The sequence below is a fragment of the Pan paniscus genome, chromosome 4 (assembly GCF_029289425.2).
Source record: "Pan paniscus chromosome 4, NHGRI_mPanPan1-v2.0_pri, whole genome shotgun sequence".
NCBI lineage: Eukaryota > Metazoa > Chordata > Mammalia > Primates > Hominidae > Pan > Pan paniscus.
In genome coordinates this window covers 68,269,117-68,294,419 of record NC_073253.2, presented here as the reverse complement: position 1 = coordinate 68,294,419, position 25,303 = coordinate 68,269,117, and the positions used below count along the sequence as shown (strand labels likewise).

At 34.6% G+C, this 25,303-nt stretch overlaps 1 protein-coding gene across 2 annotated transcripts in view; it reads left to right on the top strand.

The window, feature by feature from the left end:
* Window positions 1-25,303, top strand: part of FBXO4 (F-box protein 4) — a 216,320-nt gene that overhangs the window by 131,315 nt on the left and 59,702 nt on the right. Inside the window, exon 6 of one of the 2 annotated variants that reach the window (XM_034960126.3) lies at window positions 6,472-6,608. The exons of the other annotated variant lie outside the window; for it this stretch is intronic. Within the exon in view, the coding sequence (XP_034816017.1) occupies window positions 6,472-6,509 (38 nt within the window). The 3' untranslated portion in view covers window positions 6,510-6,608. Of the gene's footprint in view, window positions 1-6,471; window positions 6,609-25,303 lie in introns of those variants that run through there. 2 annotated transcript variants of the gene reach the window in all.

Below are 25,303 nucleotides of genomic sequence, written 5' to 3'. Positions count from 1 at the left end.
GAAAGATAGCTAGAAAATCCTCAAACATTTGGAGATTAGACAACGCATTTCTACACAGCACATCAATCAAAGAAGAAATCTTAGAAATTTTAAAATATTTTGAGCTAAATAAAGATGAAACCACAATTTATCAAAGTTTTGAGGATGCAGTGAAAGCAATGCTTAGAGGAATATTTAGACACAATGCATACATTAGAAAAGAAAGATCTAAATCAATCATCTAAGCTTCCACCTTCGTAAACTTAAAAAACAGCAAATAATAAATTCAAAGAAAGCAGAAGAAAAAATAGTGAGAATTAGAGCAGAAATCAGTGAAATTGAAAATGGGAAAATAATAGAGAAAAATTAACAAAGTCAAAACCAAGGCTAATAAAAATAAAGGACATAAAGAAAGAAATGAACATCATTACAACAGAAGACATTAGGTAGATAATAAAAAATAATATAGACAACTCTATGCTCACACATTCGATAACCTAGATAAAACAGAATGGACAAGTTTCTTGAAGAGCACAATATGCCAAAACTCAGGTAAGAAAAATAATCTGGATACACTTGTCTTTTAAAGAAATTGAATCAATTATTAATAACCTTCTAAAATAGAAAGCATCGGCACAGATGGGTTCACAAGTGAATTTTACCAAACATTTAAGGAAGAAATCATATCAAATCTCCATAATCTCTTTCAGAGATAGAAGTAGGACTACTTTCCAACTCATTCTATGAGACCATAGCTGCCCAAATACAAAAACCTCAAGAAGACATTACAAGAAAAGAAAACTACAGACCAATATCCTTATGAACATATATATGAACATCTTCAACAAAATATGAGTAAATAGAATTCAACCACATATAAAAAATATGCTTCAAAATCAAATGGGATTTATCCCAGGTATCCAAGGCTGTTTCAACATTTGAAAACCAATTAATATAATCCATCATATCAACAAGCTCAAGAAGAAAAATCACATGATTATATCAACAGATGCAGAAACAGCCTTTGAGAAAATCAAATATCCATGCATGATAAAACTCTCAGTAAATTACGAATAGAGGGAAGCTTCTTCAACTTTATAAAGAATATCTACCAAATAACCCCACAGCTAACATCATACTTAATAGTAAGAAACTTAGATTTTCCACTAAGATCAGGAACAAGGCAAGGATGGTCCCTCTCCCTACTGCTTTTCAATATTATATTGGAAGTCCTAGCTGCTGTGAAAGACAAGAAAAGAAAATGTATATAGATTGAGATGGAAGAAATAAAACTGTGTGCAGATGGCATAATTGTCTATTTGGAAATTGGAAAGAATCAACAAAAAAATGTTGGAACTGATAAGTCATTATAGCAAGGTTGCAAGACGCAAGGCTATCATAAAAGGTCAATTGCTTTTCTTTGTACCAACAATGAACAGGTGGAATTTGAGATTAAAAAGAATACAATTTCATTAGTATCTTCCAAAAATAAAATACTTAGATATAATTCTAATAAATATGTATAAGATCTATATGAGGAAAACTATAAAACTCTAATAAGAGAATCAAAGAACTAAGTAAATAGATACTCTATGTTCATGAATAATAAGACTCAATATTGTCAAAATGTCAGTTCTTGCCAACTTGATCTATAAATTTAATGCAATACTAGTCAAAATCCCCCAAATTTTCTAGTGACTATCAATGAACTGATTATAAAGGTTATAATGGAGAGGCATACATTCCAGAATAGCTAACACATTATTAAAGGAGAAGAGAAAGATAGACAGACATTACCTGATGTCAAGATTCACTATAAAGCCACTGTAATTAAGACAGTGTGGTATTGGTGAAAGAGTAGACAAATGCATCAATGTAATAGAATAGAGAGTCCAGAAATAGACTCACATAAATATAGTCAAATGATCTTTGACAAGAAAACAAACACAACACAATGGAGAAAAGAGGAAACTTTTTAACAAATGGTGCTGGAACAACTTGATATCAACATGCAAAAAAAATGAGACTAGACAAAGAACTCACACTCTTCACAATAATGAATCAAATGGATCAAAAACGTAAATGTAAATCAAACAACTATAAAACTCCTAGAATATAACACAGGAAAAAAAATCTAGATGAACTGAGTTTGGTGATGACTTCTTAGACCCAATACCAAAGGCATAATCGATGAAAAAAAACCAAATTGAACATCATTAAAATTTAAAATTTCTGCTTGTAAAAATCACTGTCAAGACAATGAAAAAGCAAGGCACAGACTGGAAGAAAATATTCACAAAAGATATATTTGGTAAAGAAAAACAAACAAAAAACCTCTCAGGTATTATACTTATTAGTAAAAGTGCCACTAAGTACTGGAGTAATCAGTTCTTCAGATTTTATGAAACAGCAGGAATGCTTTGGCCATTCAGAAATATCACCAGCAAAAAAAACACCTGAATTCAACGTGGATCTAGAATGACAGTTGAACTTGTGAGCTTCCTAGTCCAGGTTGAGGATATGAGACAGCACTATAGAAATTCTCATTCACATACTAGAAGGAAAAAGAAACGTGATTGTGGTTTTAATATTTTAATAGCTACCTTAGATCTAGCATGTTGTATAATGATGTTCTTATCTGAAAAAATTGGTCAACTCTGTACCCTAAATCACAGAATCTATGCCTGTTAAATTCTGATTGAGTTGAAAAAATCCAGCATTTAAAAGCCATGCATTCTAGAATGTCAAATTCAAATGATTTCATTTTCTGTGAGTCTTAGAACCTGTGTGGCTATACATCACATGCATAATCTTTCATTCCTAGATGACAACATCGTATGTTGTAATACACACGCACCCTCATTTTAAAGCTCCTTTACATATTCATTCAACAATACAGTTAAGTCTGGGCAAATCGGGTATATAGTTTTGCTGATCTCAGTTAAATTCAGAGAATATTTCCTGAATTTTCTGCACACATAGTAATGAGAACAAAGGTCCAGAGATATTAATTTAAGGAAAAGAGATTCAAATAGGTCTTTCACTTCTATGTTACTCCACTTTGCAACAGTTCACTGAGTATAAGCCAAGGTGCAGCAGAAGACCACCAGGCACTTGACAAGGGAAGAGAAGAAAGGAGAAGGGAGGAGAAGTAACTAAACAAGAAAAGGAGTTAATGCATGGAGGAAAAGAAAACAGTGCAGCGTGGAGGGCAATAAGATAGAGTTTTTTTTCATATGCTAAAGTTTCATTCATACTTGTATACACAAGTTTACATCTACTGGGAGTTTAGAAATGGGTTTGTTATTGGCATACATTCATTCAATAAATAACTACATTCAGTAACTACTATGTGCCAGGCAGTGTACTGGGTGCTGGAGATATACCATGAACTAAAGAGAAAAAGATGGTGCCCTTAAGAAACGTATATCCTGGGGAGTGGGGATGGGAGATGCGATACAAAATAAATAGGGAAATCAAATAGTAGGTTATAAAAGTGCTGTGGGCAAAAAAGGTAGAGCAGGAACAGTAAGGAGGATTAGGGTGTCTAGGTGCCTACGGTTAGAGAGAGAAGCAGGTAACAGTATAAATAGAGCAGTCAAGGCAGGATTCATTGAAATGGTAATATTTGAGCAAAGACTGTAGGAGATGAATTTAGCCAATCAGTTTTCTGGGGGAGTGTTGCAGCAGAGGGAAGAGACAGAGCAAAGGCTCTGTGGGGGAGGGGTAGGAGTTTAGTTTGGACATGCTGAGTTGGCATACTATTGGACATCCAAGTGCAGAAGGCAAGTCAGCAGTTGGATGTATGAGTCTGGAGTTTGGGAGCAAGGTCAGGACTAGAGATAAGTATTTGGGAGCATTAGCAGAGAGATGGAGGATCAAAGCTCAAGCCTGGGCGAAATCACCGAGAAGTGAGGATACCGAAAGAAGAGGACCAAGTCTGTTATGAGATGCTCAAAAATTGAAAGGTTGGGGAGAATTTGAAAAAAAAAGTGAAGGAAATTGAGGGGAGGTTTACTGAAGGATGGAAGAAGAGCACAATTACTCCCTCCATTTTCAAAACTGGTTAATGTTGGTAAGTTTCAAAGAGTGTTTGCTCTACCTAATGAAAGTCATCTCCTCCCCTGTAGGAGGCAATAGAAATTATGCAACACTGGCAAAAAAAAAATAGTAATAACCTTGGTCTCAAAACATGTACCAAAGGTGGGGGGTGCCAAGATGGCTAAATAGAAGCAGCTAGTGCATGCTGCTCTCATGGAGAGAATAAGTGGGGCATAAACACTATCTCTTCAACTGGATCATCCAGGTAGACACACTGAGATTAACTGAGGAAGAAAATGACCTATGGAGAACAGAGAACAGCTAGACAGGATAGCCACCCACACGGGATTGACACAGAGCCAGGGCAGGATTCCCACCCTGGAAAACAGTGAGTGAGTGAGAGCCCCCGTGGACTCATATTTCTGCCACAGACCTTAGCAACCCTGGGCTCAGGAGATCCCCACTGACACCCCCCAACCCAGGGCCTCCAGACTGGCAAGAGAGCTGCATGGGGTCTGGGCAGACCCATAGCTCAGATACATGCAGAGACCCAGGGACCTTGGATCTCCGGCAACAGTGGCTGTAACTCCAGCAACTGGGGAGGCCAGGCAACCTACAGAGTAGGAGAAAATATTTGCAAACTATACACCTGACAAAGGTGTAATATTCAGAACCTATAAGGAACTCAAACAGATCGACAGGCAGAAAACAAATAACACAATGAAAAATGGGCAAAGGACATAAACAGACACTTCTCAAAAGAAGACATACACACAGCAAACAAACATGAAAAAATGCTCAATATCACTAATCATTAGGGAAATGCAAATCAAAATGATAAGATACCAGTCAGAATGACTATTATTAAAAAGTCAAAACATAATAGATGCTGGAGAGGTTGCAGAGAAAAGAGAATGGTTATACACTGCTGGTGGGAATGTAAATTAATTCAGCCAGTGTAGAGAACAGTTTAGGGATTTCTCAAAGAATGTAAAATAGAACTACCATTTGACCCAGAAATTCTATGATTGGTTATATACCAAAATGGACATAAATTTTTCTACCTTAAGACACATGCATGTGTATATTCACTGCAGCACTATCCACAATAGCAAAGACATGGAATCCACCTAGATATTCATCAATAGTGGACTGGAGAAAGAAAATGTGGTGACCAAGCATGGTGGCTCATGGCTGTAATCCCAACATCTTGGGAGGCCAAGGCAGGCCTATTGCTTAAACCCAGGAGTTTGAGATCAGCCTGGGCAACATGATGAAACCCTGTCTCGAGAAAAAAAAAATTAGCCAGGCAAGATGGCATGTACCTGTAGACGCTGAGGCAGGAGAGTGGCTTGAGCCCAAGAGGTTAAGGCTGACATGAGCTGTGATTGTACCTCTGTACTCCAGCCTGTGTGCCAGAGTAAGACCCTGTCTCAAGAAAAAAAAAAAGGGAGAGAAATGTGATACATACCCACCTTGGAATACTATGCAGCTATTTAAAAATGACATCATGGCCTTTGCAGCAATATGGATAGAACTGGAGGTCATAATCCCAAGCAAATTAATGCAGGAACAGAAAACCAAATATCACATGTTCTCATTTATAAGTGAGAGCTAATCACTGAGTATGTATGGACGCAAAAAGGGAACAATAGACACAGGGGCCTGGTTGAGGTTGGAGGGTTGGAGGAGGATTAACAACCTTCCTATTGAGTATTATTTTGATTACTTGGGTGACCAAATTATCTGTACACCAAACTCCCATGACACACAACTTACCCAATTAACAAACCTGCATATGTACCCCTTGATCCTAAAAGAAAAGTTGGAAAGTGGAAAAAAATGTACCAAAGAGAAGACATGTTTTAAGCATATGTAGAAATTAAAGAAAAAAAATCTTTTAGTTTAATGCTAGGAAAACTACTATAATGAGAGCTTTTTACCTGAAAAGCCCATTAAAAATTTTCACTAGGCAGTAATCCAATTCCTAACACTTTTAGTAACAGCAGTACTCTGGCAGCAGATCTTCTCCACCTCCTCAACTCAAATTTACACACTAATCTCCTCTAGAAACACCCTGCCAGATACACCCAAAATAATGCTGTACCAGCTTTTTAGGTATTCCTTAATCAGTCCACAAGTCCAACCCTTCTCAACTTGGCACTCATATGTACCTCCTCAAATCATACTTAATTTCCAAATAAAGATAATAGCAAGGAAATATTCCCACCTAACATGATGCAACTAATATGAACCATCCTGCCTATAACTGAAAACACGTTAATCCATTACCCAGAATCTGGTTTTCAGGATTTCAATATTTGGGACTTTAATCTTTTGGAATTTCAATTTTTGGAATTTTAGACTTTAGAAATTTTAGATTTTAGTCATTTTAGACTTTAGGGATTTTGATCTTTAGAGATGTTGATCTTTCTGTATTTCAACATTCAGGATTGTGGCATTCAAGACTGTGTCTTTTGGAATTATGATCAGCACCAGACTCTGGCACCGAATTTTTCTTGAATTCTCTGACTCTGGGATGATAAAAGGCATCTGTCATCAAAAGACTGCGTTAGATTAACTAGAAATGAAGGTTAACAACTTTTCTTATGCCTGATAGAAATGTGCACATAAAATTAGTAGTAACTTGATTTCATCTAATGGTTAAAAGTGGCTAATAATTCATAAATACATGTACTTTAAATTAAAAAGACTGAGATGTGCATAAGTGCAAATCCAGTTATTTTATTACTCTAAGTATAAAAACTTAGATTAAAGATATAACTAGAATAAACTAGAAAATGAAAATTACCTAGATTTACCATTATCCAAAAAAAGTATCTCCGTTTTCTTGATTTATTCCCAAACTTTAAGAAGTCTACAGATTTATTCGATAAACAGCTTTTTATGGTTATAAAACTAAAGGAGGTGGGAGCAATTCCTGTACATAGTTTTAGAAATTTATAGCAAATATATCAACATACTGAAGGCCTGTCCTTTGATCCCAGTCAAAATAAGCATATTTACTCTTTGCTGTGAAGAATTCGTGACCTAACGTTCCTAGCTGGTTGAGTGTAATTTGGAAGAAGGCTTAACATAGATCAGGGAAGCTGACCTCATAAAACACAGTAATGTCTTGTGGAATTTAACTTAGGTTTAACAGTTACTCTATGTATAAATGTTATAGGAACTCATAGAACTTTGCAATAAGCAATTTCTAGAGGAAAATGTAAAATAAATTATAAAAAGATGTTCTTCACTTTATATTACTACTAAAAAATTATTTGACCTGTCGGTCAATACAGTCAAACAGTCATGAATGACCAACACTTTCCGAGAGGTTCCCAGTGACTGTCAGTGAATGATATCCTTGGTTGATTTGAATAGTTCTTCATGTTTATGAACATTGAGAAGCTAATATTCATAGCCAAAAGCACTGGGAATGTTTTTTCAAAGTGTTTTCTGGCTTGCACTGTAGATGGCTTTGCCTAGGATGATATTTCCCTTGTTATTTGTCAAAATGCAAAGATAACTCTTTCATAGATAATTGCCCTATGTTTATTTATATTGTATGTTTCCATGTTTGATCACTATTGAAGTGTTTGCTTGCTGTGAGTTGATTTTCATTCAGATTTTTAATGCTAAATAAAATACCAAAAATAAAATAAGTAAAATAAGGGATGGTTTAAATTTTGGACCTTAAATAAACCAATTTAAGGACAAAAAGTTTTGTTCTGTTTTTATCTATACATATGAACAAGACCAGGACAAGGGCAAGGTGAGTAAGACACTCGCTCAGGTGCAAATTCAAGGTGGCCTGGACCAGGTAATGAAGGATCTTCTGTGCAGTTTGAATACTATTCTCTAGATAAGGAATTCGCTGGGCTATCTGAAGCAAAGGAGTGATGTGATTAAGTCTTTCTTTCAGAACTGTTCTTTTCCCCAATCCTGATTGAAATCATAAGTGAACAGTAGGGAGTAGTAGCAGTGGCATAGTATGAATACAACATCAATGGATTTCTAGTAGATATAGCACAGAGGGTACCAGATAAATGCAGTCATCAAAGATTCCATTATCTTCTAAGAAGGTAATGAAGTGCTGCAGACTTTGTAGGAAACAAGGTAGTCCTGGCCTTTAATACCTTCTAATTTGGAGGAGTTTGAGTTAGTAGTGAAGATGAGTATGACAAGATAGGAACCATTTTTCTTGGAGTCCCTAACAATAAGCATTACTTGAAGGCATAGTCAGTTATATGAAAGTTACCTCAGAATAAAAACTCATAATCTATGTCATGATAGGAAAGCACTGATGTTGAGCACTGAAATCATTCAAAGAAAGTATGAACAACTATTGTGTGTTGAAAAAAACACAATTTTTGAAAGTGATAATATACTTAAAATGATCTCAGATTATAATTGAAACAGAATTAAACATAACAGATCATAATTGAAACACAAAACAACATCAAAAAAAGGTTATGGGTGTTGAGGAAGGCACAGATATACTAATTATTTCAGCACTGAAAAAGCAAACACTTGCTGTTTCGTTCTTGACATTGATAATTAGAGGCTAATGGCTTGATTTTAAGACTTACAAGTAAAACAGCACACGTACCTTCCAAACTTCTAGAGGTAAAAGATATCAATGAATATATGCACCATATAGCAGAAGACTAAAAACAAAAGAAACAGCAAGGAGGCAAAGCAAAAAATGATATCTCTTATGATATTACATGTAAGTGGGCCCCATCAATGCGGTAGGATGGGAAAGATGCAGTGATCAGCGAATTCTGCTTCAGGCTTGCCCCAGATCTCAGGTACCATGCTCGGTGAAATGTCACAGCTTCCTTTAGTTTCTCTGTGGCTGCTTACCCATTTATGCAGGTAATGTGAAGGATGCTCTGAAAAATACTTTTCTTCTCATCATTTGGTTTCTCAAGCCCCAAATCCCACCAATAGAATACACTCCCTTTTTCTTCTAGGTGAAAAATTCTAGCATCCCTAGACATTTTCCAGTTTTATCTTGAATCAATCACACAACTTCTTCTTTAGCATTCAAATATATTTTAATGCTTTTATCCAGTTATTAGCTACTGATGTCTTAGCAGAGGCAGATTTTCAGATCATTTCTCAAGGATAAGTGAGAATAAGTTAGCATTGTGGTGTGGCCCAGATAAGGGTTGACAGCCAATGTATCTGGAGCAGTGATTTCCTTGCTGAAATATTTACTAGCATGAAAGAAAATACGAAAAATACATTGAATTTCTGGAACAGCTAAATATATGTATTTGCTTCTGATATAATAGATTCTTGATGGTTTTTAGTGTTAAAGATTTCTTTGATTTAGAAAATCAGTCATTATTAGTTAGCAATTTTTAAAATGCTCATACTTGGCAAAATAGGTTATGATTAATCCTGTGCTTGTTTGCATCTTTTTTTCCCTGTAATATATGACTGTTAATTGAGGTCAGAAAGACTCTCATTCATTCATTTACTTATGTATCAAATATCTATTGAGATCCTGTTCTTTGCACTGGTTTGGATCTTGGGGATACAATAGGAAACAACAAAATATTTGCTCTCATGGATCTTAAATGCTGGTGAGAGTAGAGTCAAGCTATAAGGAAATAAATATACATCAGGTGAACATAATGCGAACAAGGCACAGTAAAAAAGACAGTGAACAGTGTGTTGCTATATTTGATTAGGTGATAACTGAGTAGAAGTCTTTATGAAATGAGGGATTATTTCCTGATAGGGTAGAAGGTGCCTGCTTGGTAAGGAACAGTGAAGAGACCTATCACACTACAACAGAGTGAACTAGGAGAAGGTCAATCAATTGAGAGACAAGGAATAGCTTAGCACAATGTCTTGCCAATAATATTGTCTCAAATTTTTGTTTTTCTCCCATACTCCATAGCTATATTTGTTCACCAAAGAGGATACAGGTTGACAGAAAATCCAAAGTATAGAAATTTTTAGCAGTCAAAGAAGGAAGCAGTATGGTGACTGCTAATTAGGCTACATGACAGACATTTTCCATAATTTGAAAGAGTTAAATCTATAGTGCCATGTTTTTGCAAAAATATATTTAAAACACATGATAAAATAAAAATGTATGATCAAAAATTATATCGGCTAAAGTGTATTGAAATTAGCATTTAAAAATTTTTTTCCAACTCTTTTTGAGTGTGTCAATTCAAATAATTTGCTTCTACGTAAAAAAGTAAAAGTACAATTAAGAGTCATTTTATAGTCTTGATAAGTCCATATGAGCATACTTTACAGAATTGGAAAATGTATATTGCTGTCATGGTGTGTAACTATTTCATTTGCAACTCAAGTGGCTTCTAATTCTTCTTTTTTAATGATACTGTTAAAAATAATTTTTGTTGATAGATCAGTGTGATAGTTAACTAATACAATTAGTATGTGACTTTTACCATGTAACTTGAAAGCAGTTCAAATAATTGAGTGACATTGGTACACAAAATTCCTTTCATTTCCATCTATATAATTTCTCAGCACTTATGTCTATAAAAATGAATAATAGAAATGAAATGTCTGTTCAACTCTAGCTCATTCTAGAAATGGCTAATATTTAACTATAATGAACCAATTGTAAAAAACAGCCACATCCACAGACTTACGTTTTTAAATAAAATTTTACTTTTCTATGTTTAAAATTATCAGTATTTATAATTTTGTTATATAACTAATTTTTTACTAATAATTAAAATGGTAATTGAATCTAGAGGAAATATTTTAACACAGCCTTATAGTCTAAAATTAAAAAAAATTTTGATATATATAATATGTGTGTGTGTGTGTATGTCTGTGTGTAGATTTTTGTGCCAAAGAAGATAGATTAACAAAAGAATTTCAAATATGAAAGTAGATTTGATTTGGGTAAAATTCTACAGGCAAAGTTAATAGAAATACAAGGTACAAGCAGAAAAGGGAGCATTGTAAAATTTTTGGCTCTTATAAAAGAGCTAATTCAAATATTAAAACTGACAATGATATTTATATCTTTTTTGGATATATTTAAAAGAAAGATTTAACAGTTTTATTTACATGTCAATATTTGAACATACCAGAAATTATACTGTTTGCAATTATTTAAGCTTATGATAAAACATCTTAGTTGGTAAGTTAAAAATGTGCAGAGGTACAGTTTGCCAAAATTCTTTGTGCTAGTATAGGAGTAAGAAAAATACTGGAGACCATTCTCCTGTGATATTTCTTAGTATAGCCTTTATATGTAAATACATGCTAAACTCCCTTAACTTCACTGCAGTAAGAAAACTGAAATAAAATAAAATCTTAAGAAAACCTCACTGGTTACAATAAACCTGAAAAGGATTTCCATTTCTTATCATTGACCATGAAACCAAGCAAGAGCAGTCTGGTATTCTGTAATTTGAAACAAAATGTTCTGAGGCTAAAATTGAATGATACGAATTTTCTCATTGTTTCATAAATAATATGATAATCAACAGAGTTAAAACTTAAAAGTAGCAAAAGAGTAAATACAGAAAAACTTGAAAATGATTCAACACATTAATTTGATAATTCATTTTTCTTTTCAAAGGGTGTGTGTACTAATGATTATGACTATCTATTACATATATAATATAATTTTAGTGTTTGTTTTTGTTTCTTTTGCTAAGAAATTAGTTCCTGGTTTGTGTTAAGGAATTAAATATAAAAATTTCAAAGTGCTGTACAAAGATTATAATATTTTTAAGAGTCTCATGATGTCGCTGCCATTTGAATACATTTGAGAACCATTAAGATGGATCATTGTTTGTAAACTACTAAATAATCTGAAGAAACCAGCTAGTTTTATTTGGCACATAAAAATGACTGGGCTATTTTTTATATGCGCAATACATTTAATTTCTAAAGTAACGCACATTTCTTTATAAAAATTATTATATAATATATGCTACTTCTCCAGAAGGACTTAATCTCCAAATATGGTTCTTATTTTCTTAAGTAATTACAAAGACCACGCAGGATGAAAGGTTGGATTTTCAAGGACCTCAATAAACAGTGGTATATGGAATAAAGATTTCATAATAAGGAAGAATTATTAAGAATATTTCCCACTTATTAATAAAATAACAGAACTTTATGTCCCCTTAACATGTGCATTTTAGTCCTGCATATGAATCAATAATTTTGTTTAAAACTTTATGTCTATTGACAAGGGTTCCTGACAAGCTGGCTTTTTCTATTAGCCTATTCCAGGAAGCATCTCTTTTCAACTACATTAGAGTATCTTTAGAGTTGATTAAATGTATTGGCTGGATATAGCTTTCTATTGAAGATGACAGTGATTTGAAATCACTTAAGAAAAAGATTGCTTATAGAATTTATGGAAACATCCCAAGTACACCAATTTTTACTTTCTTATATTAATTCTTGTTGAAGAGTTTTCTTCTTTGAGCTACCAATTCAGTGTTTTTTTTTTCCTTAACAATATGTTAGACAAGAGATGGATTCACGTGGATCTCTTATTTCTTCTCAGTCCAAGTTCTACACATGAGAAAATTTTGAAACCCCCTTTTTATTTTGAAACGGAGTCTTGCTGTCACCCAGGCTGGAGTGCAGTGGCGCTAATTCAGCTCACTGCAACCTCCTCCTCCCAGATTCAAGTTATTCTCCTGCGTCAGCCTCTCAAGTAGCTGTAAATGCCTTTATTTTAAGGAAGAACATGTTTAAAGGTCCAATCTTAAAGGGGTTGATCAATTTTTATGTATGTATATACCCATGTAACTACCACTAAGATCAAGAGACAGGACTTTCTTAGCTCCTCACGAGGTGTTCTTCCCAGTCAGCCCTGCGCCTGAGCTGCCCACCTCTCTGTGTTCTATGACCATCCATGAGGTTTACATCTTGCTCAACTTCATAAATGTTATCATGCAGAATGTCATCCTTGTGTCTGTCTTCTTTCACTTTACATATTGGCTGTATGCAGAGGCTATTTCATCTCTTTAAGGCAAATACAGGCTATTTAACACGAGAAATTAAAAAGAAGGTTTTTGTTTTTTTATTTCGTCTCTAATAAAAAAAAATGATCTCCTATTTCTCACCCCCCTTGCCTCTGGCAACAACCATTCTACTCCCTGCTTCTATGAGTTTGACTATTTTAGATACTTCATATAAGAGGAATCATGCAGTATTTGTCTCTATGACTGGCTTACTTTACACAGTGTAATGTCCTCAAAGTTCATTCATGCTGCTGTGTATTATAGAATTTCCTTCTTTTTAAAGGCTGAAGATTATTTCACTGCGTATATATACCACATTTTCTTTATTCATTCATCTGTTGATGGACATGTAGGTTGTTTTCACATCTTGATTATTGCGAATAATGGTGCCGCAATGAACAAAGGACAGGCATAAAATTTTAGTTATGCAAGATGAATAAGCTCAAGACGTTTACTGTGAAACATTGTACCTATAGTCAACAATAATGTACACTTAAATATTTGCTAAGAGAGTATATCTCATGTTAAGTGTTCTTACTAAGAAATTAATCAATGTGATAATCCCCTTGACAAGATTCTGGTGATTCCTTTAAGGCCTACCTCCCGGAGGAGTTTACCTGCAGTGTGGGAGTTTGTGCCAAATTCAACCCCTTCTGGGCACAGGGTAGCATGTCCATGTCTGCCACCTTGTGGTTAGGTGGGGCCACTGACAGCGGAAATTAACCTGTCATTTTTGAGCTGGAGCATTTAGTTGATGGTGGGTGACCATCCAGAGCTCTCTTGCTCTCTGCCAGGGTGACAAGCATGTTCTAGAAAGGCGCTGCTGCACTAGCCTGAGGGCGGAATAAATGGATGGTACATAGCAAAACTACCAGTTGACAGATGTTCATGTGAAAAGAAAGAAACCATTGTTGTTTTAAGCTGCTAGGATTTGGTGGTCCTTTGTTATCAAAGCATAACAGTGTATGCTGATAGATTCTGAGGGTGAGATGTAAAATTTGAGTAGGAATCACAGGAAGTGATGAACTTATTATTTTTAACTGTGGTGGTGTGGATGTCAGGAAAAGCTTCACAGAGTTTCTGGTTTTTAAGCTAAATCTTGAGGTTGTGAGCAGTTTTGTACTATTTTTTTAAGGAAAACAAGCGTTAAGTTTGACATGTGCTTTAATATTAGCAATATAACACATTTAAGTTTCCAAAAATTTTCCTATATTGAGTAAGATAATAGACTCTTTTTCAAAGAAAACATCCATGAGAACTCCTAGCTTTGACTTAAATTATTTTTATTGTAATAATGCTAAAATATATATTAATTTTTTATATCTATTATGGCTATAGCTCACATATTGCTTTAAATTTGAAGCAAATTTAACATGTCATACTTTAATAAAAAGTTTTCAAAAATTTCTAACAAACTTGGGGGGTTCTAATGAGAGTTCCTTAAGATATAATAAATAATAATTTTTTTTTTTGAGACAGAGTCTCACACGGTCACCCAGGCTGTAGTGCAGTGGCACGATCTCTGCTCACTGCAACCTCCGCCTCCTGGGTTCAAGCAATTCTCCTGCCTCAGCCTCCCGAGTAGCTGAGATTAGTAGCCACCATGTCTGGCTAATTTTTTGTATTTTTATTAGAGACGGGGTTTCACCATGTTGACCAGGCTGATCTCGAACTCCTGACTTCGTGATCTGCCTGCCTCAGCCTCCCAAAGTGCTGGAATTATAGGCGTGAGCCACCATGCCCAGCCATAAATAATAATATTCTATATTCTGGTTAAATTTAAAGTTATTTTTACTAAAAGTCTTTAACAAAGTACTTTGGTAAATTGATACCAATGGAAACTCCAAAATTAACAACATTCAAATTAATTTGGCATGACAAATGATGTTTTAACTAATTGCTAAAATTTAGTTTAATGTTATAAAAATATGCTTGGATAGTTTCTATTTTACTTGTGGTTAACTTGAATCCTTAAATTTGATTATTATGGACCATCATCTGAGTCACTGTCATTAACACCGTTGATATTTTTTTCTTTTAAACACTACACCATTTTAAAATGACTCTAGCATCATTTCAATGAGCCAGTCAATTCAATGCTGTACTCCATATTATAATGTCAAAATAATTTAACAATCTATAACAAAATATTCTTCATATTCTCATTACTACACTTGCTGCTACTGAATGCTTCAAGTTCATACCTGCAGAGCTAGAATCAGTGTGGTATATCTGTTCTCAATGAGTATATGGATTGATTACCATAATGTCAGTCTTTCTGAGTAGAGCTTGCTTATGCTACTGTGTGCCCTCTCATCACTCAATTCCCCTTTGCTCAGTTCTACTCATGTCTCCTTGAAGTACTCTGAAAACATTGTTTTCACATTTGTCAAATATTTATTAACACATGAAGGTTGCCTCTGTTTTTTACCCATTAACTCAAGATAATTAAAATAAAAACAACACATGATCCTGATACATTTTATTGTTTTAAAATGGAAAATTAAAGCCTAAATTTATTCAATAATAAGCAAAAATTTTATTTTATGAAAATACCTTCCAAATAACTTAATACTGCGAAAGCGTAGTGTAGCCTTTATATGTAGGAACATATTTCAATATGAGTGCAAAGTCAAATTTGGAATGTTTATTACCATTTTCACAATTAGGACAATGTCTACTATTGAAAAACTTCTAAGGTCTGAAATTCCAATCATATGAATTACGTATTTAGTCACACTGGTAGCTTTGTTTTTTTGTCCTTCATTGCTAAGCAACCAAAAAAAGTGGTTAGATAACCTGAAGAGTATAGTATAAACCTGTTTGGGTTTGTTTTGTTGAAATCATGCCTAGAAAATTGCATTTGTGAACAAAATAATTATATTTGCAACTTAATTAGTACTTCACATATGTCAGGAACTTTATGTGTATTATTTTATTTAACCCTCACAACAGTTCAGACAACCTCACTTTAATATATTAAAGTCAGATTATAGATCAACTACTTAAAGTCAGATTATAGATCAACTACTTATAAGATAATTTATATTTAGAAGTATTTAACAAGTCTTTGAAAAATTGGTTGAGCAATCAAGAGGTTGCTATATTGTGCTACCATGCTTTCTTTCTAAACTCAGGCACTCATTTTGATATGAGAGCAGGCCAGGGAAGTGCTGGATACAGAAGGGCCGAATCCCTGGAGAGGGCTCCACCCTTGGGCCTGTGCCCACAGACCTAAGTGAGAACAGGCACTTCTCTTTTCACACCCGAATGTTGCGTTTTCCAAGACCACTCTGGCCTGTGACACCCCCCATCCAGTGCCCATGTAAACCTGAGACCTTATCAGGCACACACACAAGCAGTTGAACATCGAGACCAGTAGACCAGCATACCAGAGGCAGCAGAACGATTTGGCAGAGAAAGAGAGAAAAGGAGGGATGTTAGGACACTGAGGGGAGTTTGGCCAGGGGTGGTCGGGGCCGTTGGGCGATTCAACTCCAGGGGGAGACCACCTTCCCACTCCATCCTCCATTCTGGCTCCCACCCGTCTCGCAGAGCTCTACCTCCACCATTCAGCAAAACCTTGCACTCATCCTTCAAGCCTGTGTGTTCCAATTCTTTTGGGACACTGGGCAAAAGATCGGGATACAGAAGCCTGTCACACTGGCCCTCTGCCCTCCCGATAAGGCGGAGGGTCAATTGAGCTGATTAATACACAAGCCGTCAGCAGATGGCAAAACTGAAAGATCTTGGTAACACATGCCCACTTGAGCTGTGGGAGTTGCAGACACCCATCCCTAGACTCTGCTATGGGGCTGCAGCCCAAAAGCATTCGCCCTGGCCTCTGTACCTGCCCATCTGCATGCTTCCCCTAGGGGTTTGAGCTGTGGGGTGACCAAGCAGGCGAGTCACACCCCTGTTGCACATCCTGCAGTGGGAATCAGGGAACTCTTCCATTTCAATTTTCCCTGCTGCTGGGGCTGTAAAGCTCCTGAGAGCTCGCTGTTGAGCCCATAAAAAAGAATGAGTTCACATCTTTTGTTGGAACGTAGGTGGAGTTGGAGGCCATTATCCTTAGCAAACTAATGCAGGAATGGAAAAGCAAATACTGCATGTTCTCACTTATAAGTGGGAGCTAAATGATGAGAACTCATGAACACAAAGAAGGGAACAGCAGACACTGGGATCTACTTGAGCGTAGAGGGTGGAAGGAAGGAGAGGAGCAGAAAAATAGCCATCAGGTACTAGGCTTAGCAGTGGTGATTAAATAATCTGCACAACAAACCCCCATGACACAAGTGTACCCATGTAATAAATCTGCACATATACCCCGAACCTAAAATAAAAGCTTTAAAAATTATAAATAAGTTATAACATCTTATATTTGTAAAAAATACTTAGCCTTACAAAATGCATTTACAAATACTTCATTATTGCATACTCATAACTAACCCTGCAAGATAGAACACATTTTGTTGTTTTTATCTTATAATGAGAAAATGAAAGCTTCCATAGAAGAACCCATGATCACTTTCACAGCTGTCGGAAACCAAGTCCAACATTCTTTCCACTAATTCTTTCATCTTTACTGATACCATAATGATGCAGACATGCTTTTCCACATGTTCTGGTTGATATCCCAGATGTGGAGACGCAAGACAAATAAATTTGAACACTGGTAGTTGTGGCAGAAATAAGCCTTGTGTAATTTGGAGCAAAACAAAGTCACTGAGCCACAGAAGGCATGTTGAGGCAGCAAAGTGCTTGCGAATCTGTTCCTGAGGTGGTGTAAAACTGAAAACAGAGGGGTAAAAAACACCAAAGGTATAATTCACTGATTTGACATGAATCAAGCTAAACAGCATCAGCAATTTTATTTTGGCAACTTGAAATGTGCCTTGACTTTTGTAAATGTATACTTCTCAAGTGAATGACCCTGGAAATAACTATTTAAGTGAGCTAGAAAAGTCACTTATAACCATAGTAAAATATAAATAATATTGAAATTCCTTGTCAAAAAGCCCTTAGTATTTTAATAAATTAATCTCTATTTGTCACATTTAAAAGCCACTTCTTTGTCTCTCAACAGTTTCATTCATATAATTTTTTATTTATATTGATGTCAGGCAAAATATTGATCATAACAAAGAAAATTTCTACTTACGTTATACAAATGTCTTGGTGTGGCAAACTAGGAAGTAAATACTTTCACTTTTGAAATTTTAGAGACTATTTATAAAGGTGCTTGAAGGCATAACAAATTTTCAAAGGATATTATTTAAAACATTGGTAAGAGAGATTAGAGAAGACACAAACAAAATGACACCCTGTGCTACTGGATTGTAAAACATTGTTGTCAAAATCTCCATAATACCCCAAGTTGTCTAAGATTCTATGCAATCCCTATAAAAATACCAATGGCAGGCTGCGTGCAGTGGCTCACGCCTGTAATCCTAGCATTTCGGGAGGCCAAGGCAGGTGGATCATGAGGTCAGGAGTTCAAGACCAGCCTGGCCAACATAGTGAAACCCCACCTGTATTAAAAAAAAACAAAAATTAGCTGGGTATGGTGGCATGCACCTGTAGTACCAGCTACTCAGGAGGCTGAGGCGGGAGAATCACTTGACCCTGGGAGGCGGAGGTTGCAGTGAGCTGAGACCACGCCATTGCACTCCAGCCTGGGTGACAGAGTGAGACTCCATCTCAAAAAAAGAAAAAAAATACCAATGGCACTTTTAAATAGAAATAAAAAAATCTTAAACTTCATATGAAAGCACACAAGACCCCAATTAGCCAAAACAATCTTGAAAAAGAACAAAGCTGAAGGCATCATACTTCCTGATTTTAATATATCTTGCAAAGTTACAGTAATTAAAACAGTATGGTGCTGGCATAAAGAGACACATATAGACCAATGGAACAGAATAAAATCCACACCCATATGGTCAACTGGTCTTTGACAAGGGTGCCAAGAATATACAACAGGGAAAAGATGGCCTTTTCAAGAAATGGTGCTGGGAAAATTGTATATACACGTGCAAAATAATAAAATTGGGCTCTTATACTGTATACTATATACACATCACACACAAAAGTAAACCCAAAATGGATTAAAGACTTAAATGTCATGACTTGAAACTAAAACTCTTAGAAGAAAATAGGAAAAGCTTCCTGACGGTTTTGGCAATGATTTCATGAATATGACACCAAAAGCACAGGCAACAAAAACAAAAATAGACAAATGTGATTGTGTTATACTAAAATGCTGCTGCACAGTAAGGGAAACAATCAACAGAATGAAAAGGCAACTTACAGGCTCTCTCTTCAAAATAAGGGGTTAAAAAAGGGCAGAGGACTCGAACAGACATTTCTCCAACAAAAAACATAAATGGCCAATAGGTATATAAAAAGATGTCCAATGTGACTCATCAGCAGGGAAATGCAAATGAAAACTACAATGAGGTATCATCTCAAACCTATTAGGGAGGCTATTATCAAAAAGTCAAAAGATAACAAGTGTTGAGGTTGTGGAAAAACTCGAACCCTTGCACACTGTTCATGGGCAACAGTTATGGTGCAATCACTACGGGAAATAGTATGGAAGTTTATCAGAAAACGAATAATAGGACTACCATATAATCCACTGATTCCATTTCTGGGTATTTATCTGAAAGAAATGAAATCATGATCTGAAAGAGATATTAGCACTTACATGTCTATTGAGGCACCCTTTACAATAGCCAAAATGTAAAAGCAACAAAAATGTCCATCCAATAAATAGATTTTAAAAATGTGATATATATATATATATATATATTCACACACACAGACACAATGCAATGTTATCTAGCCTTTAAAAGAAAGAAATCCTGCAATATGTGACCACAAGGATGAACCTGGAAGACGTTATGCTAAGTAAATTAAGTCAGTTTCAGAAGACAAATGCTACATGATTCCACTTACATGAAGTATATTTGTTTAATTATCTGTTTTCTATACATATATATGTCTATGTGTTTGTATGTACAACCATACAAATAATGTACATATAACAATATTGAAAATATTCCCCTGAGATTTTTGAATCCTGCTTTTCATTTAACATTCTATCATGAGAATTGTCTTATGTCTACATAATCTTTATAACCATGCTTCTTAATGGTAGAATAGTATTCCAATATTGGGTTATAGTCTTTTAAATCCATGATTACCCCTTTTTTGGCCATTTATGGTCCTTCTTTTTCTACTGTTTTGATGAGGGAAGATAGCAAAGCCCAACAGTTAGTAGTACCACATATTGACAGAGCACTTACTTCATGCCAGACACAGATTAAGCACTCTCTCTATATATATATTAACTTTTTAATACTCCAAAAATTATATGATAGAAGTACTATTATTATACCTATTTATAGAGGGATAAACTAAGGTACAGTGTTTTCAAGAAAAAGCGAAGTGAACAAGCTGTCAAGTACATAGTGAATAGTTTGCATTCTTAGCTACTATAGCTAAATGAATAATTGCTTATGTTCATACAGGACCAGACAGTGCTGTAGGCATTTTGTGTCTAATAATTCTATTAATCTTGTTAAAAACAAACACACAAACAAACCTTAAGTGGTGATGAGGCTCGATTTAGAGGTATACAGCTCTCATTTCAAACTGCAACTAACATCTAGTTGGTTCTGTGGCCTTCCCACATGGCCTTCCTATAGAGATGCTAATTCTTGCTGCCACATGTAATTTGGTATTATAATATCTGTAAATTGCTTTGCATAATACTTTGGCACATGGTAATCATTCAATAGATGACAGTTGTGGATACAATAATTATTACTACTATCATCTTAAAAATTAGGTTAAAGGTCACCAATACAGTCTTCTAATTATTTTTTTTAATGATTTTGATATTTTTGTTTAGCTCTTCAATCCATTTGGAATGTACTTTCATCTATCATGTGGAGTAAATATCTAGCATAATTTTTCACCATGTAGCCAATTTTTAAGCATTATAGATTAAATAATCTATATGTTACTTTGCTACTTTCCACTTTCCAACCAGAGTAACTTCTGTGTGCATAGGTATATGTACACAAACACATATAGTAGTCATTCCTTATCTACTGTTTCATTTTCCACAATTTCAGTTACCTGTGGTCAACTGTGGTCCAAAAATATTAAATGGAAAATTCCAGAAATAAACTATTCATAAGCTTTAAACTGCTTGCTGGTCTGAGTAACATGATAAAATATTGTGCCATCCCACTCAGGACCTGAATCATTCATTTGTGCAGCAGTATCCATGCTGTATACACCACCTGCAGGTTAGTCACTTAGTCATCTCAGTTGTCAGGGTATCACAGTGCTTGTATTCAAATAAACCTTATTTTACTCACTAATGCTGCCAACATGCAAGAGTACTGATGTTGCCATATTGTCCTATTTTATTATTAGTTATTGTTGTTAGTCTCTTACTGTGGATAATTTATTTAAGTTAAACTTTATCCTAAGTATCTATGTTTAAGAAAAAACATAGTACATATAGGGTTTGGATAATCTATGGTTTCAGGCATCTACTGGGAGTCTTGGAAGGGGAATACTCTGTGTGTGTGTGTGTGTGTGTGTGTGTGTGTGTGTGTGTGCATACATATGACTGTTGGACTGTTTTCAGGGCTGGATATTGGATATTCTGGTCCATTTATTTGACTATTAATTATTGTGCCAAGTTATAACCTTCCAATTATTTTATTTTTTAAAACAATTTAATTTTAAATTGATAAATAATAATTTTGCATATTCATAGGGTATACAGTGATGTTGCAATACATATATAGTGATCAGATCAGAGTAGCTGGCATATCCATCATCTCAAACATTTATCATTTTTTGTGTGCTGGGGACATTTGCTATCCTCTTTATAGCTATTTGAAACAATATAATTTATTATTAACTATAGTCATCCTACAGTGATATAGAACACTATAATTTTATATTTTGGCTTTTACTGAGGAAACTCTTCACATATTTCTTTTCTTCTTGAAACTATGCTTAGCTATTCTTATGAATTTTTATTCCAAATATCTTTAGAATCATTTTGTAAAGGCCTATAGGCCTTGATAGGACTATGGAAAGGCTAGAAATTTATTTAGAGAAGGTCTGATATATTATAATATTTAGTCTTCCTATGAGGAAGTATACCTGCCACGTATTAAAACAATTTACAACCGTTAGAAAGCTTTTCTTTAATAAAGTCCTACATATGTCTTGATAGATGTATTCCTATATTATTTGTATTTTTGTTACTATTGTGAAGCAAATATTATCCTGCCTGTCATTTATTATAACTAGTTATTATTGGGAAAGAAGGAAATGATCGACTTTTAAACTTTTATCTTGATAGTAGACACTTCACTAAACTTTTAAATAAATTTCAACAGTTTTGTAGTTGACTATTTTGAGTTCTGGGCATGTAATACTAAGTTAAATAGTAATGATGGCTGCAAGCTCCTTCTTTTATAAACGATATTAATAGGACTGGCTCCAGTATTCTACTAGTAGGCATGATGCAGCTGCTGCATTTAAATTGATGTTCTTAGCTTTCTAAGCACTTTAATTAGGTGTCAAATGCTGTAGAACATCTTTTGTCTTCTTATCATCATACGATTTTTTTGGTGGATATATTTTCAGTAGCAACATAACGAATAGGAGGCAGGGCTTAATATCCTAGCTTTCATTCTCATTAGCTACATTTTCCCCCATTCTTTGATATAAACAATTGAGATATTCTGAATCTTTGGTAAAAAATTTAGATCTCTATCTCACTTTTGTTTTTTCATAATGTCGTGCTCTATATTTCCTATGTAGTTTCTTTCCGTAGCCACTTTTGAACCAAGTAATATATTTATAATCTATATTTTAATATTTCTTTTAATTCATAAAAAAATCCATTTTCAAAGTTGGAATAAGAACTTAAAAGGTACATTCGAAACAAACTATCCTCTTTTAAGTCATGATAAAATGGATGTAAACAAATACTATCCTGGAAAAATGGGACATAAAATCACTTAATCTAGAAAGATCCAGAAATGCCATTGAGCCTTGTTTTTTCTTATGACTCATTAAATTTATACTGATTTTAGGGGAAATTGAAATCTAGAAAATTAGTCTTGAATGCTTACTTAAGGAGTATATTATTGAATACGTCTTGAGAGGCTGGCTTGGAATAGAGTTGATTAATAAGGCCCAGTAGCTCATAGCAAAGAATTTATTCTTTATGCTGAGAATAAAGGGTAGCATAATTAGATTAAAATTTTTTTATGTTTATGGGTATACAGTTGGTGTATATACTTATAGGATATATGAGATATTTTGACACAGGCATATAATACATGATAATTACCTCAGGATAAATGGGATATCCATCACATCACAAATTTATTTCTTTATGCTGGAAGCATATCAATTATATTCTTTTAGATTTTTTAACATGTAAAAAATTATTATTAACTGTAATCACCCTGTTGCAGTATCAAATATTAAATGTTATTCCTTCTATTTAATTACATTTTTGTACCCATTAACTATCTCACTTTTCCCTATCCCCCACTCACTACCCTTCTCAGACTCTGGTAACCATCATTCTACTCTCTATCTCCATGAAATCAATTGCTATAATTTTTAGCTCACACAAATAAATGAGAACATGTAAAATTTATCTTTACGTGCCTGGCTTATTTCACTCAACATAATGTCCTCCAATTCCATTCGTGTTGTTGCAAATGATTGAATCTCATTCTTTTTTATGGCTAAATAGTACTCCACTGGGTATATATACATTTTCTTTATCCATTTGTCTGTCGATGGACACTTAACGTTGCTTCCAAATTTTGGCTATTGTGAATAGTGCTACAATAAACAAGGGAGTACAGATATCTTTTCAATATACTGATTTCCTTTCTTAGGGGTGTGCAGCTGGCAGTGGAATGGCTGGATCATAAGATAGTTCAATTTTTAGTTTTTTTAAGGAAACTCCATACTGTTCTCTATTATGACTGTACTAATTTACATCCCCAGCAACAGTGTACACGGTTGCCTTTTCTCCACATCATGACCAGCATTTGGTATTACCTATCTTGTGGCTAACAGCTATTTTAACAGGTGTGAGATGATATCTCATTGTAGTTTAGACTTGCATTTGTCTGATGATCAAGGATGTTGAGAACTTTTTAATATACCTGTTTGCCATTTGTATGTCTTTTTTTTTCAGAAATGCCTATTCAGATCTTTTGTCCATTTTTAATCAGATTATTAGATTTTTTTCCTATAGAGTTTTTGAGCTCCTTTTATATCATTATTAGATGGTTTGCAAATATTTTCTCCCATTTTGTGGGTTGTCTCTCCACTTTGCTCACTGCTTGTTTTGCTGTGCAGAGACTTTCTAACTTGATGTGATCCCATTTGTCCATTTTTGCTTTGGTTGCCTGTGGTCTTGGGGTATTACTGAAGAAATATTTGCCCAGACATGTTTCCTGGAGAGCTTCCTCAATATTTTATTTTAGAAGTTTCATAGTTTCAGGTCTCAGACTTAAGTATTTAATCCATTTTAATTTGATTTTTGTCTATGGTGAGAAAGAGATAGGGATATAGTTTCAATCTTCTGCTTATGGATATCCATTTTCCTCAGCATCATTTAGTGAAGAGACTGTCCCTTCCCCAATGTATGTTCTTTGCACCTTTGTCAAAAATGAGTTTGCTGTAGATGTATGGATGTATTTCTGGGTTCTCTATTCTGTTTCATTGGTCTATGTGTCTGCTTTTATGACAGCATCATGCTATTTTGTTATTTGGGTTATAATAGCTCTGCAGTATAATTTGAAGTCTGGTAATGTGATTCCTCCAGTTTTGCTCTTTTTGATTAGGATGGCTTTGGCTATTCTGGATCTTTTCTGGGTCCATATCAATTTTAGGAGATTTTTTTTCTATTTCTATAAAGAATGTCATTGGTATTTTGATGAGAATTGCACTGAATATGTAGATTTCTTTGGGTAGTATGGATATTTAATGATATTAATCCTTCCAACCCATGGATATAAAATATCTGTCAACTTTTTGTGTCCTCTTCAATTTCTTGCATCAATGTTTAATAGTTTTCATTATAAAGGTCTTTCACTTCTTTTGTTAAGTTTATTTCTAGGTATTTTATTTGTTGCTGTTGTAAATGGGATTACTTTCTTGATTTCTTTTTCAGATTGTTGATTTTTGGCATATAGAAATCCTACTGATTT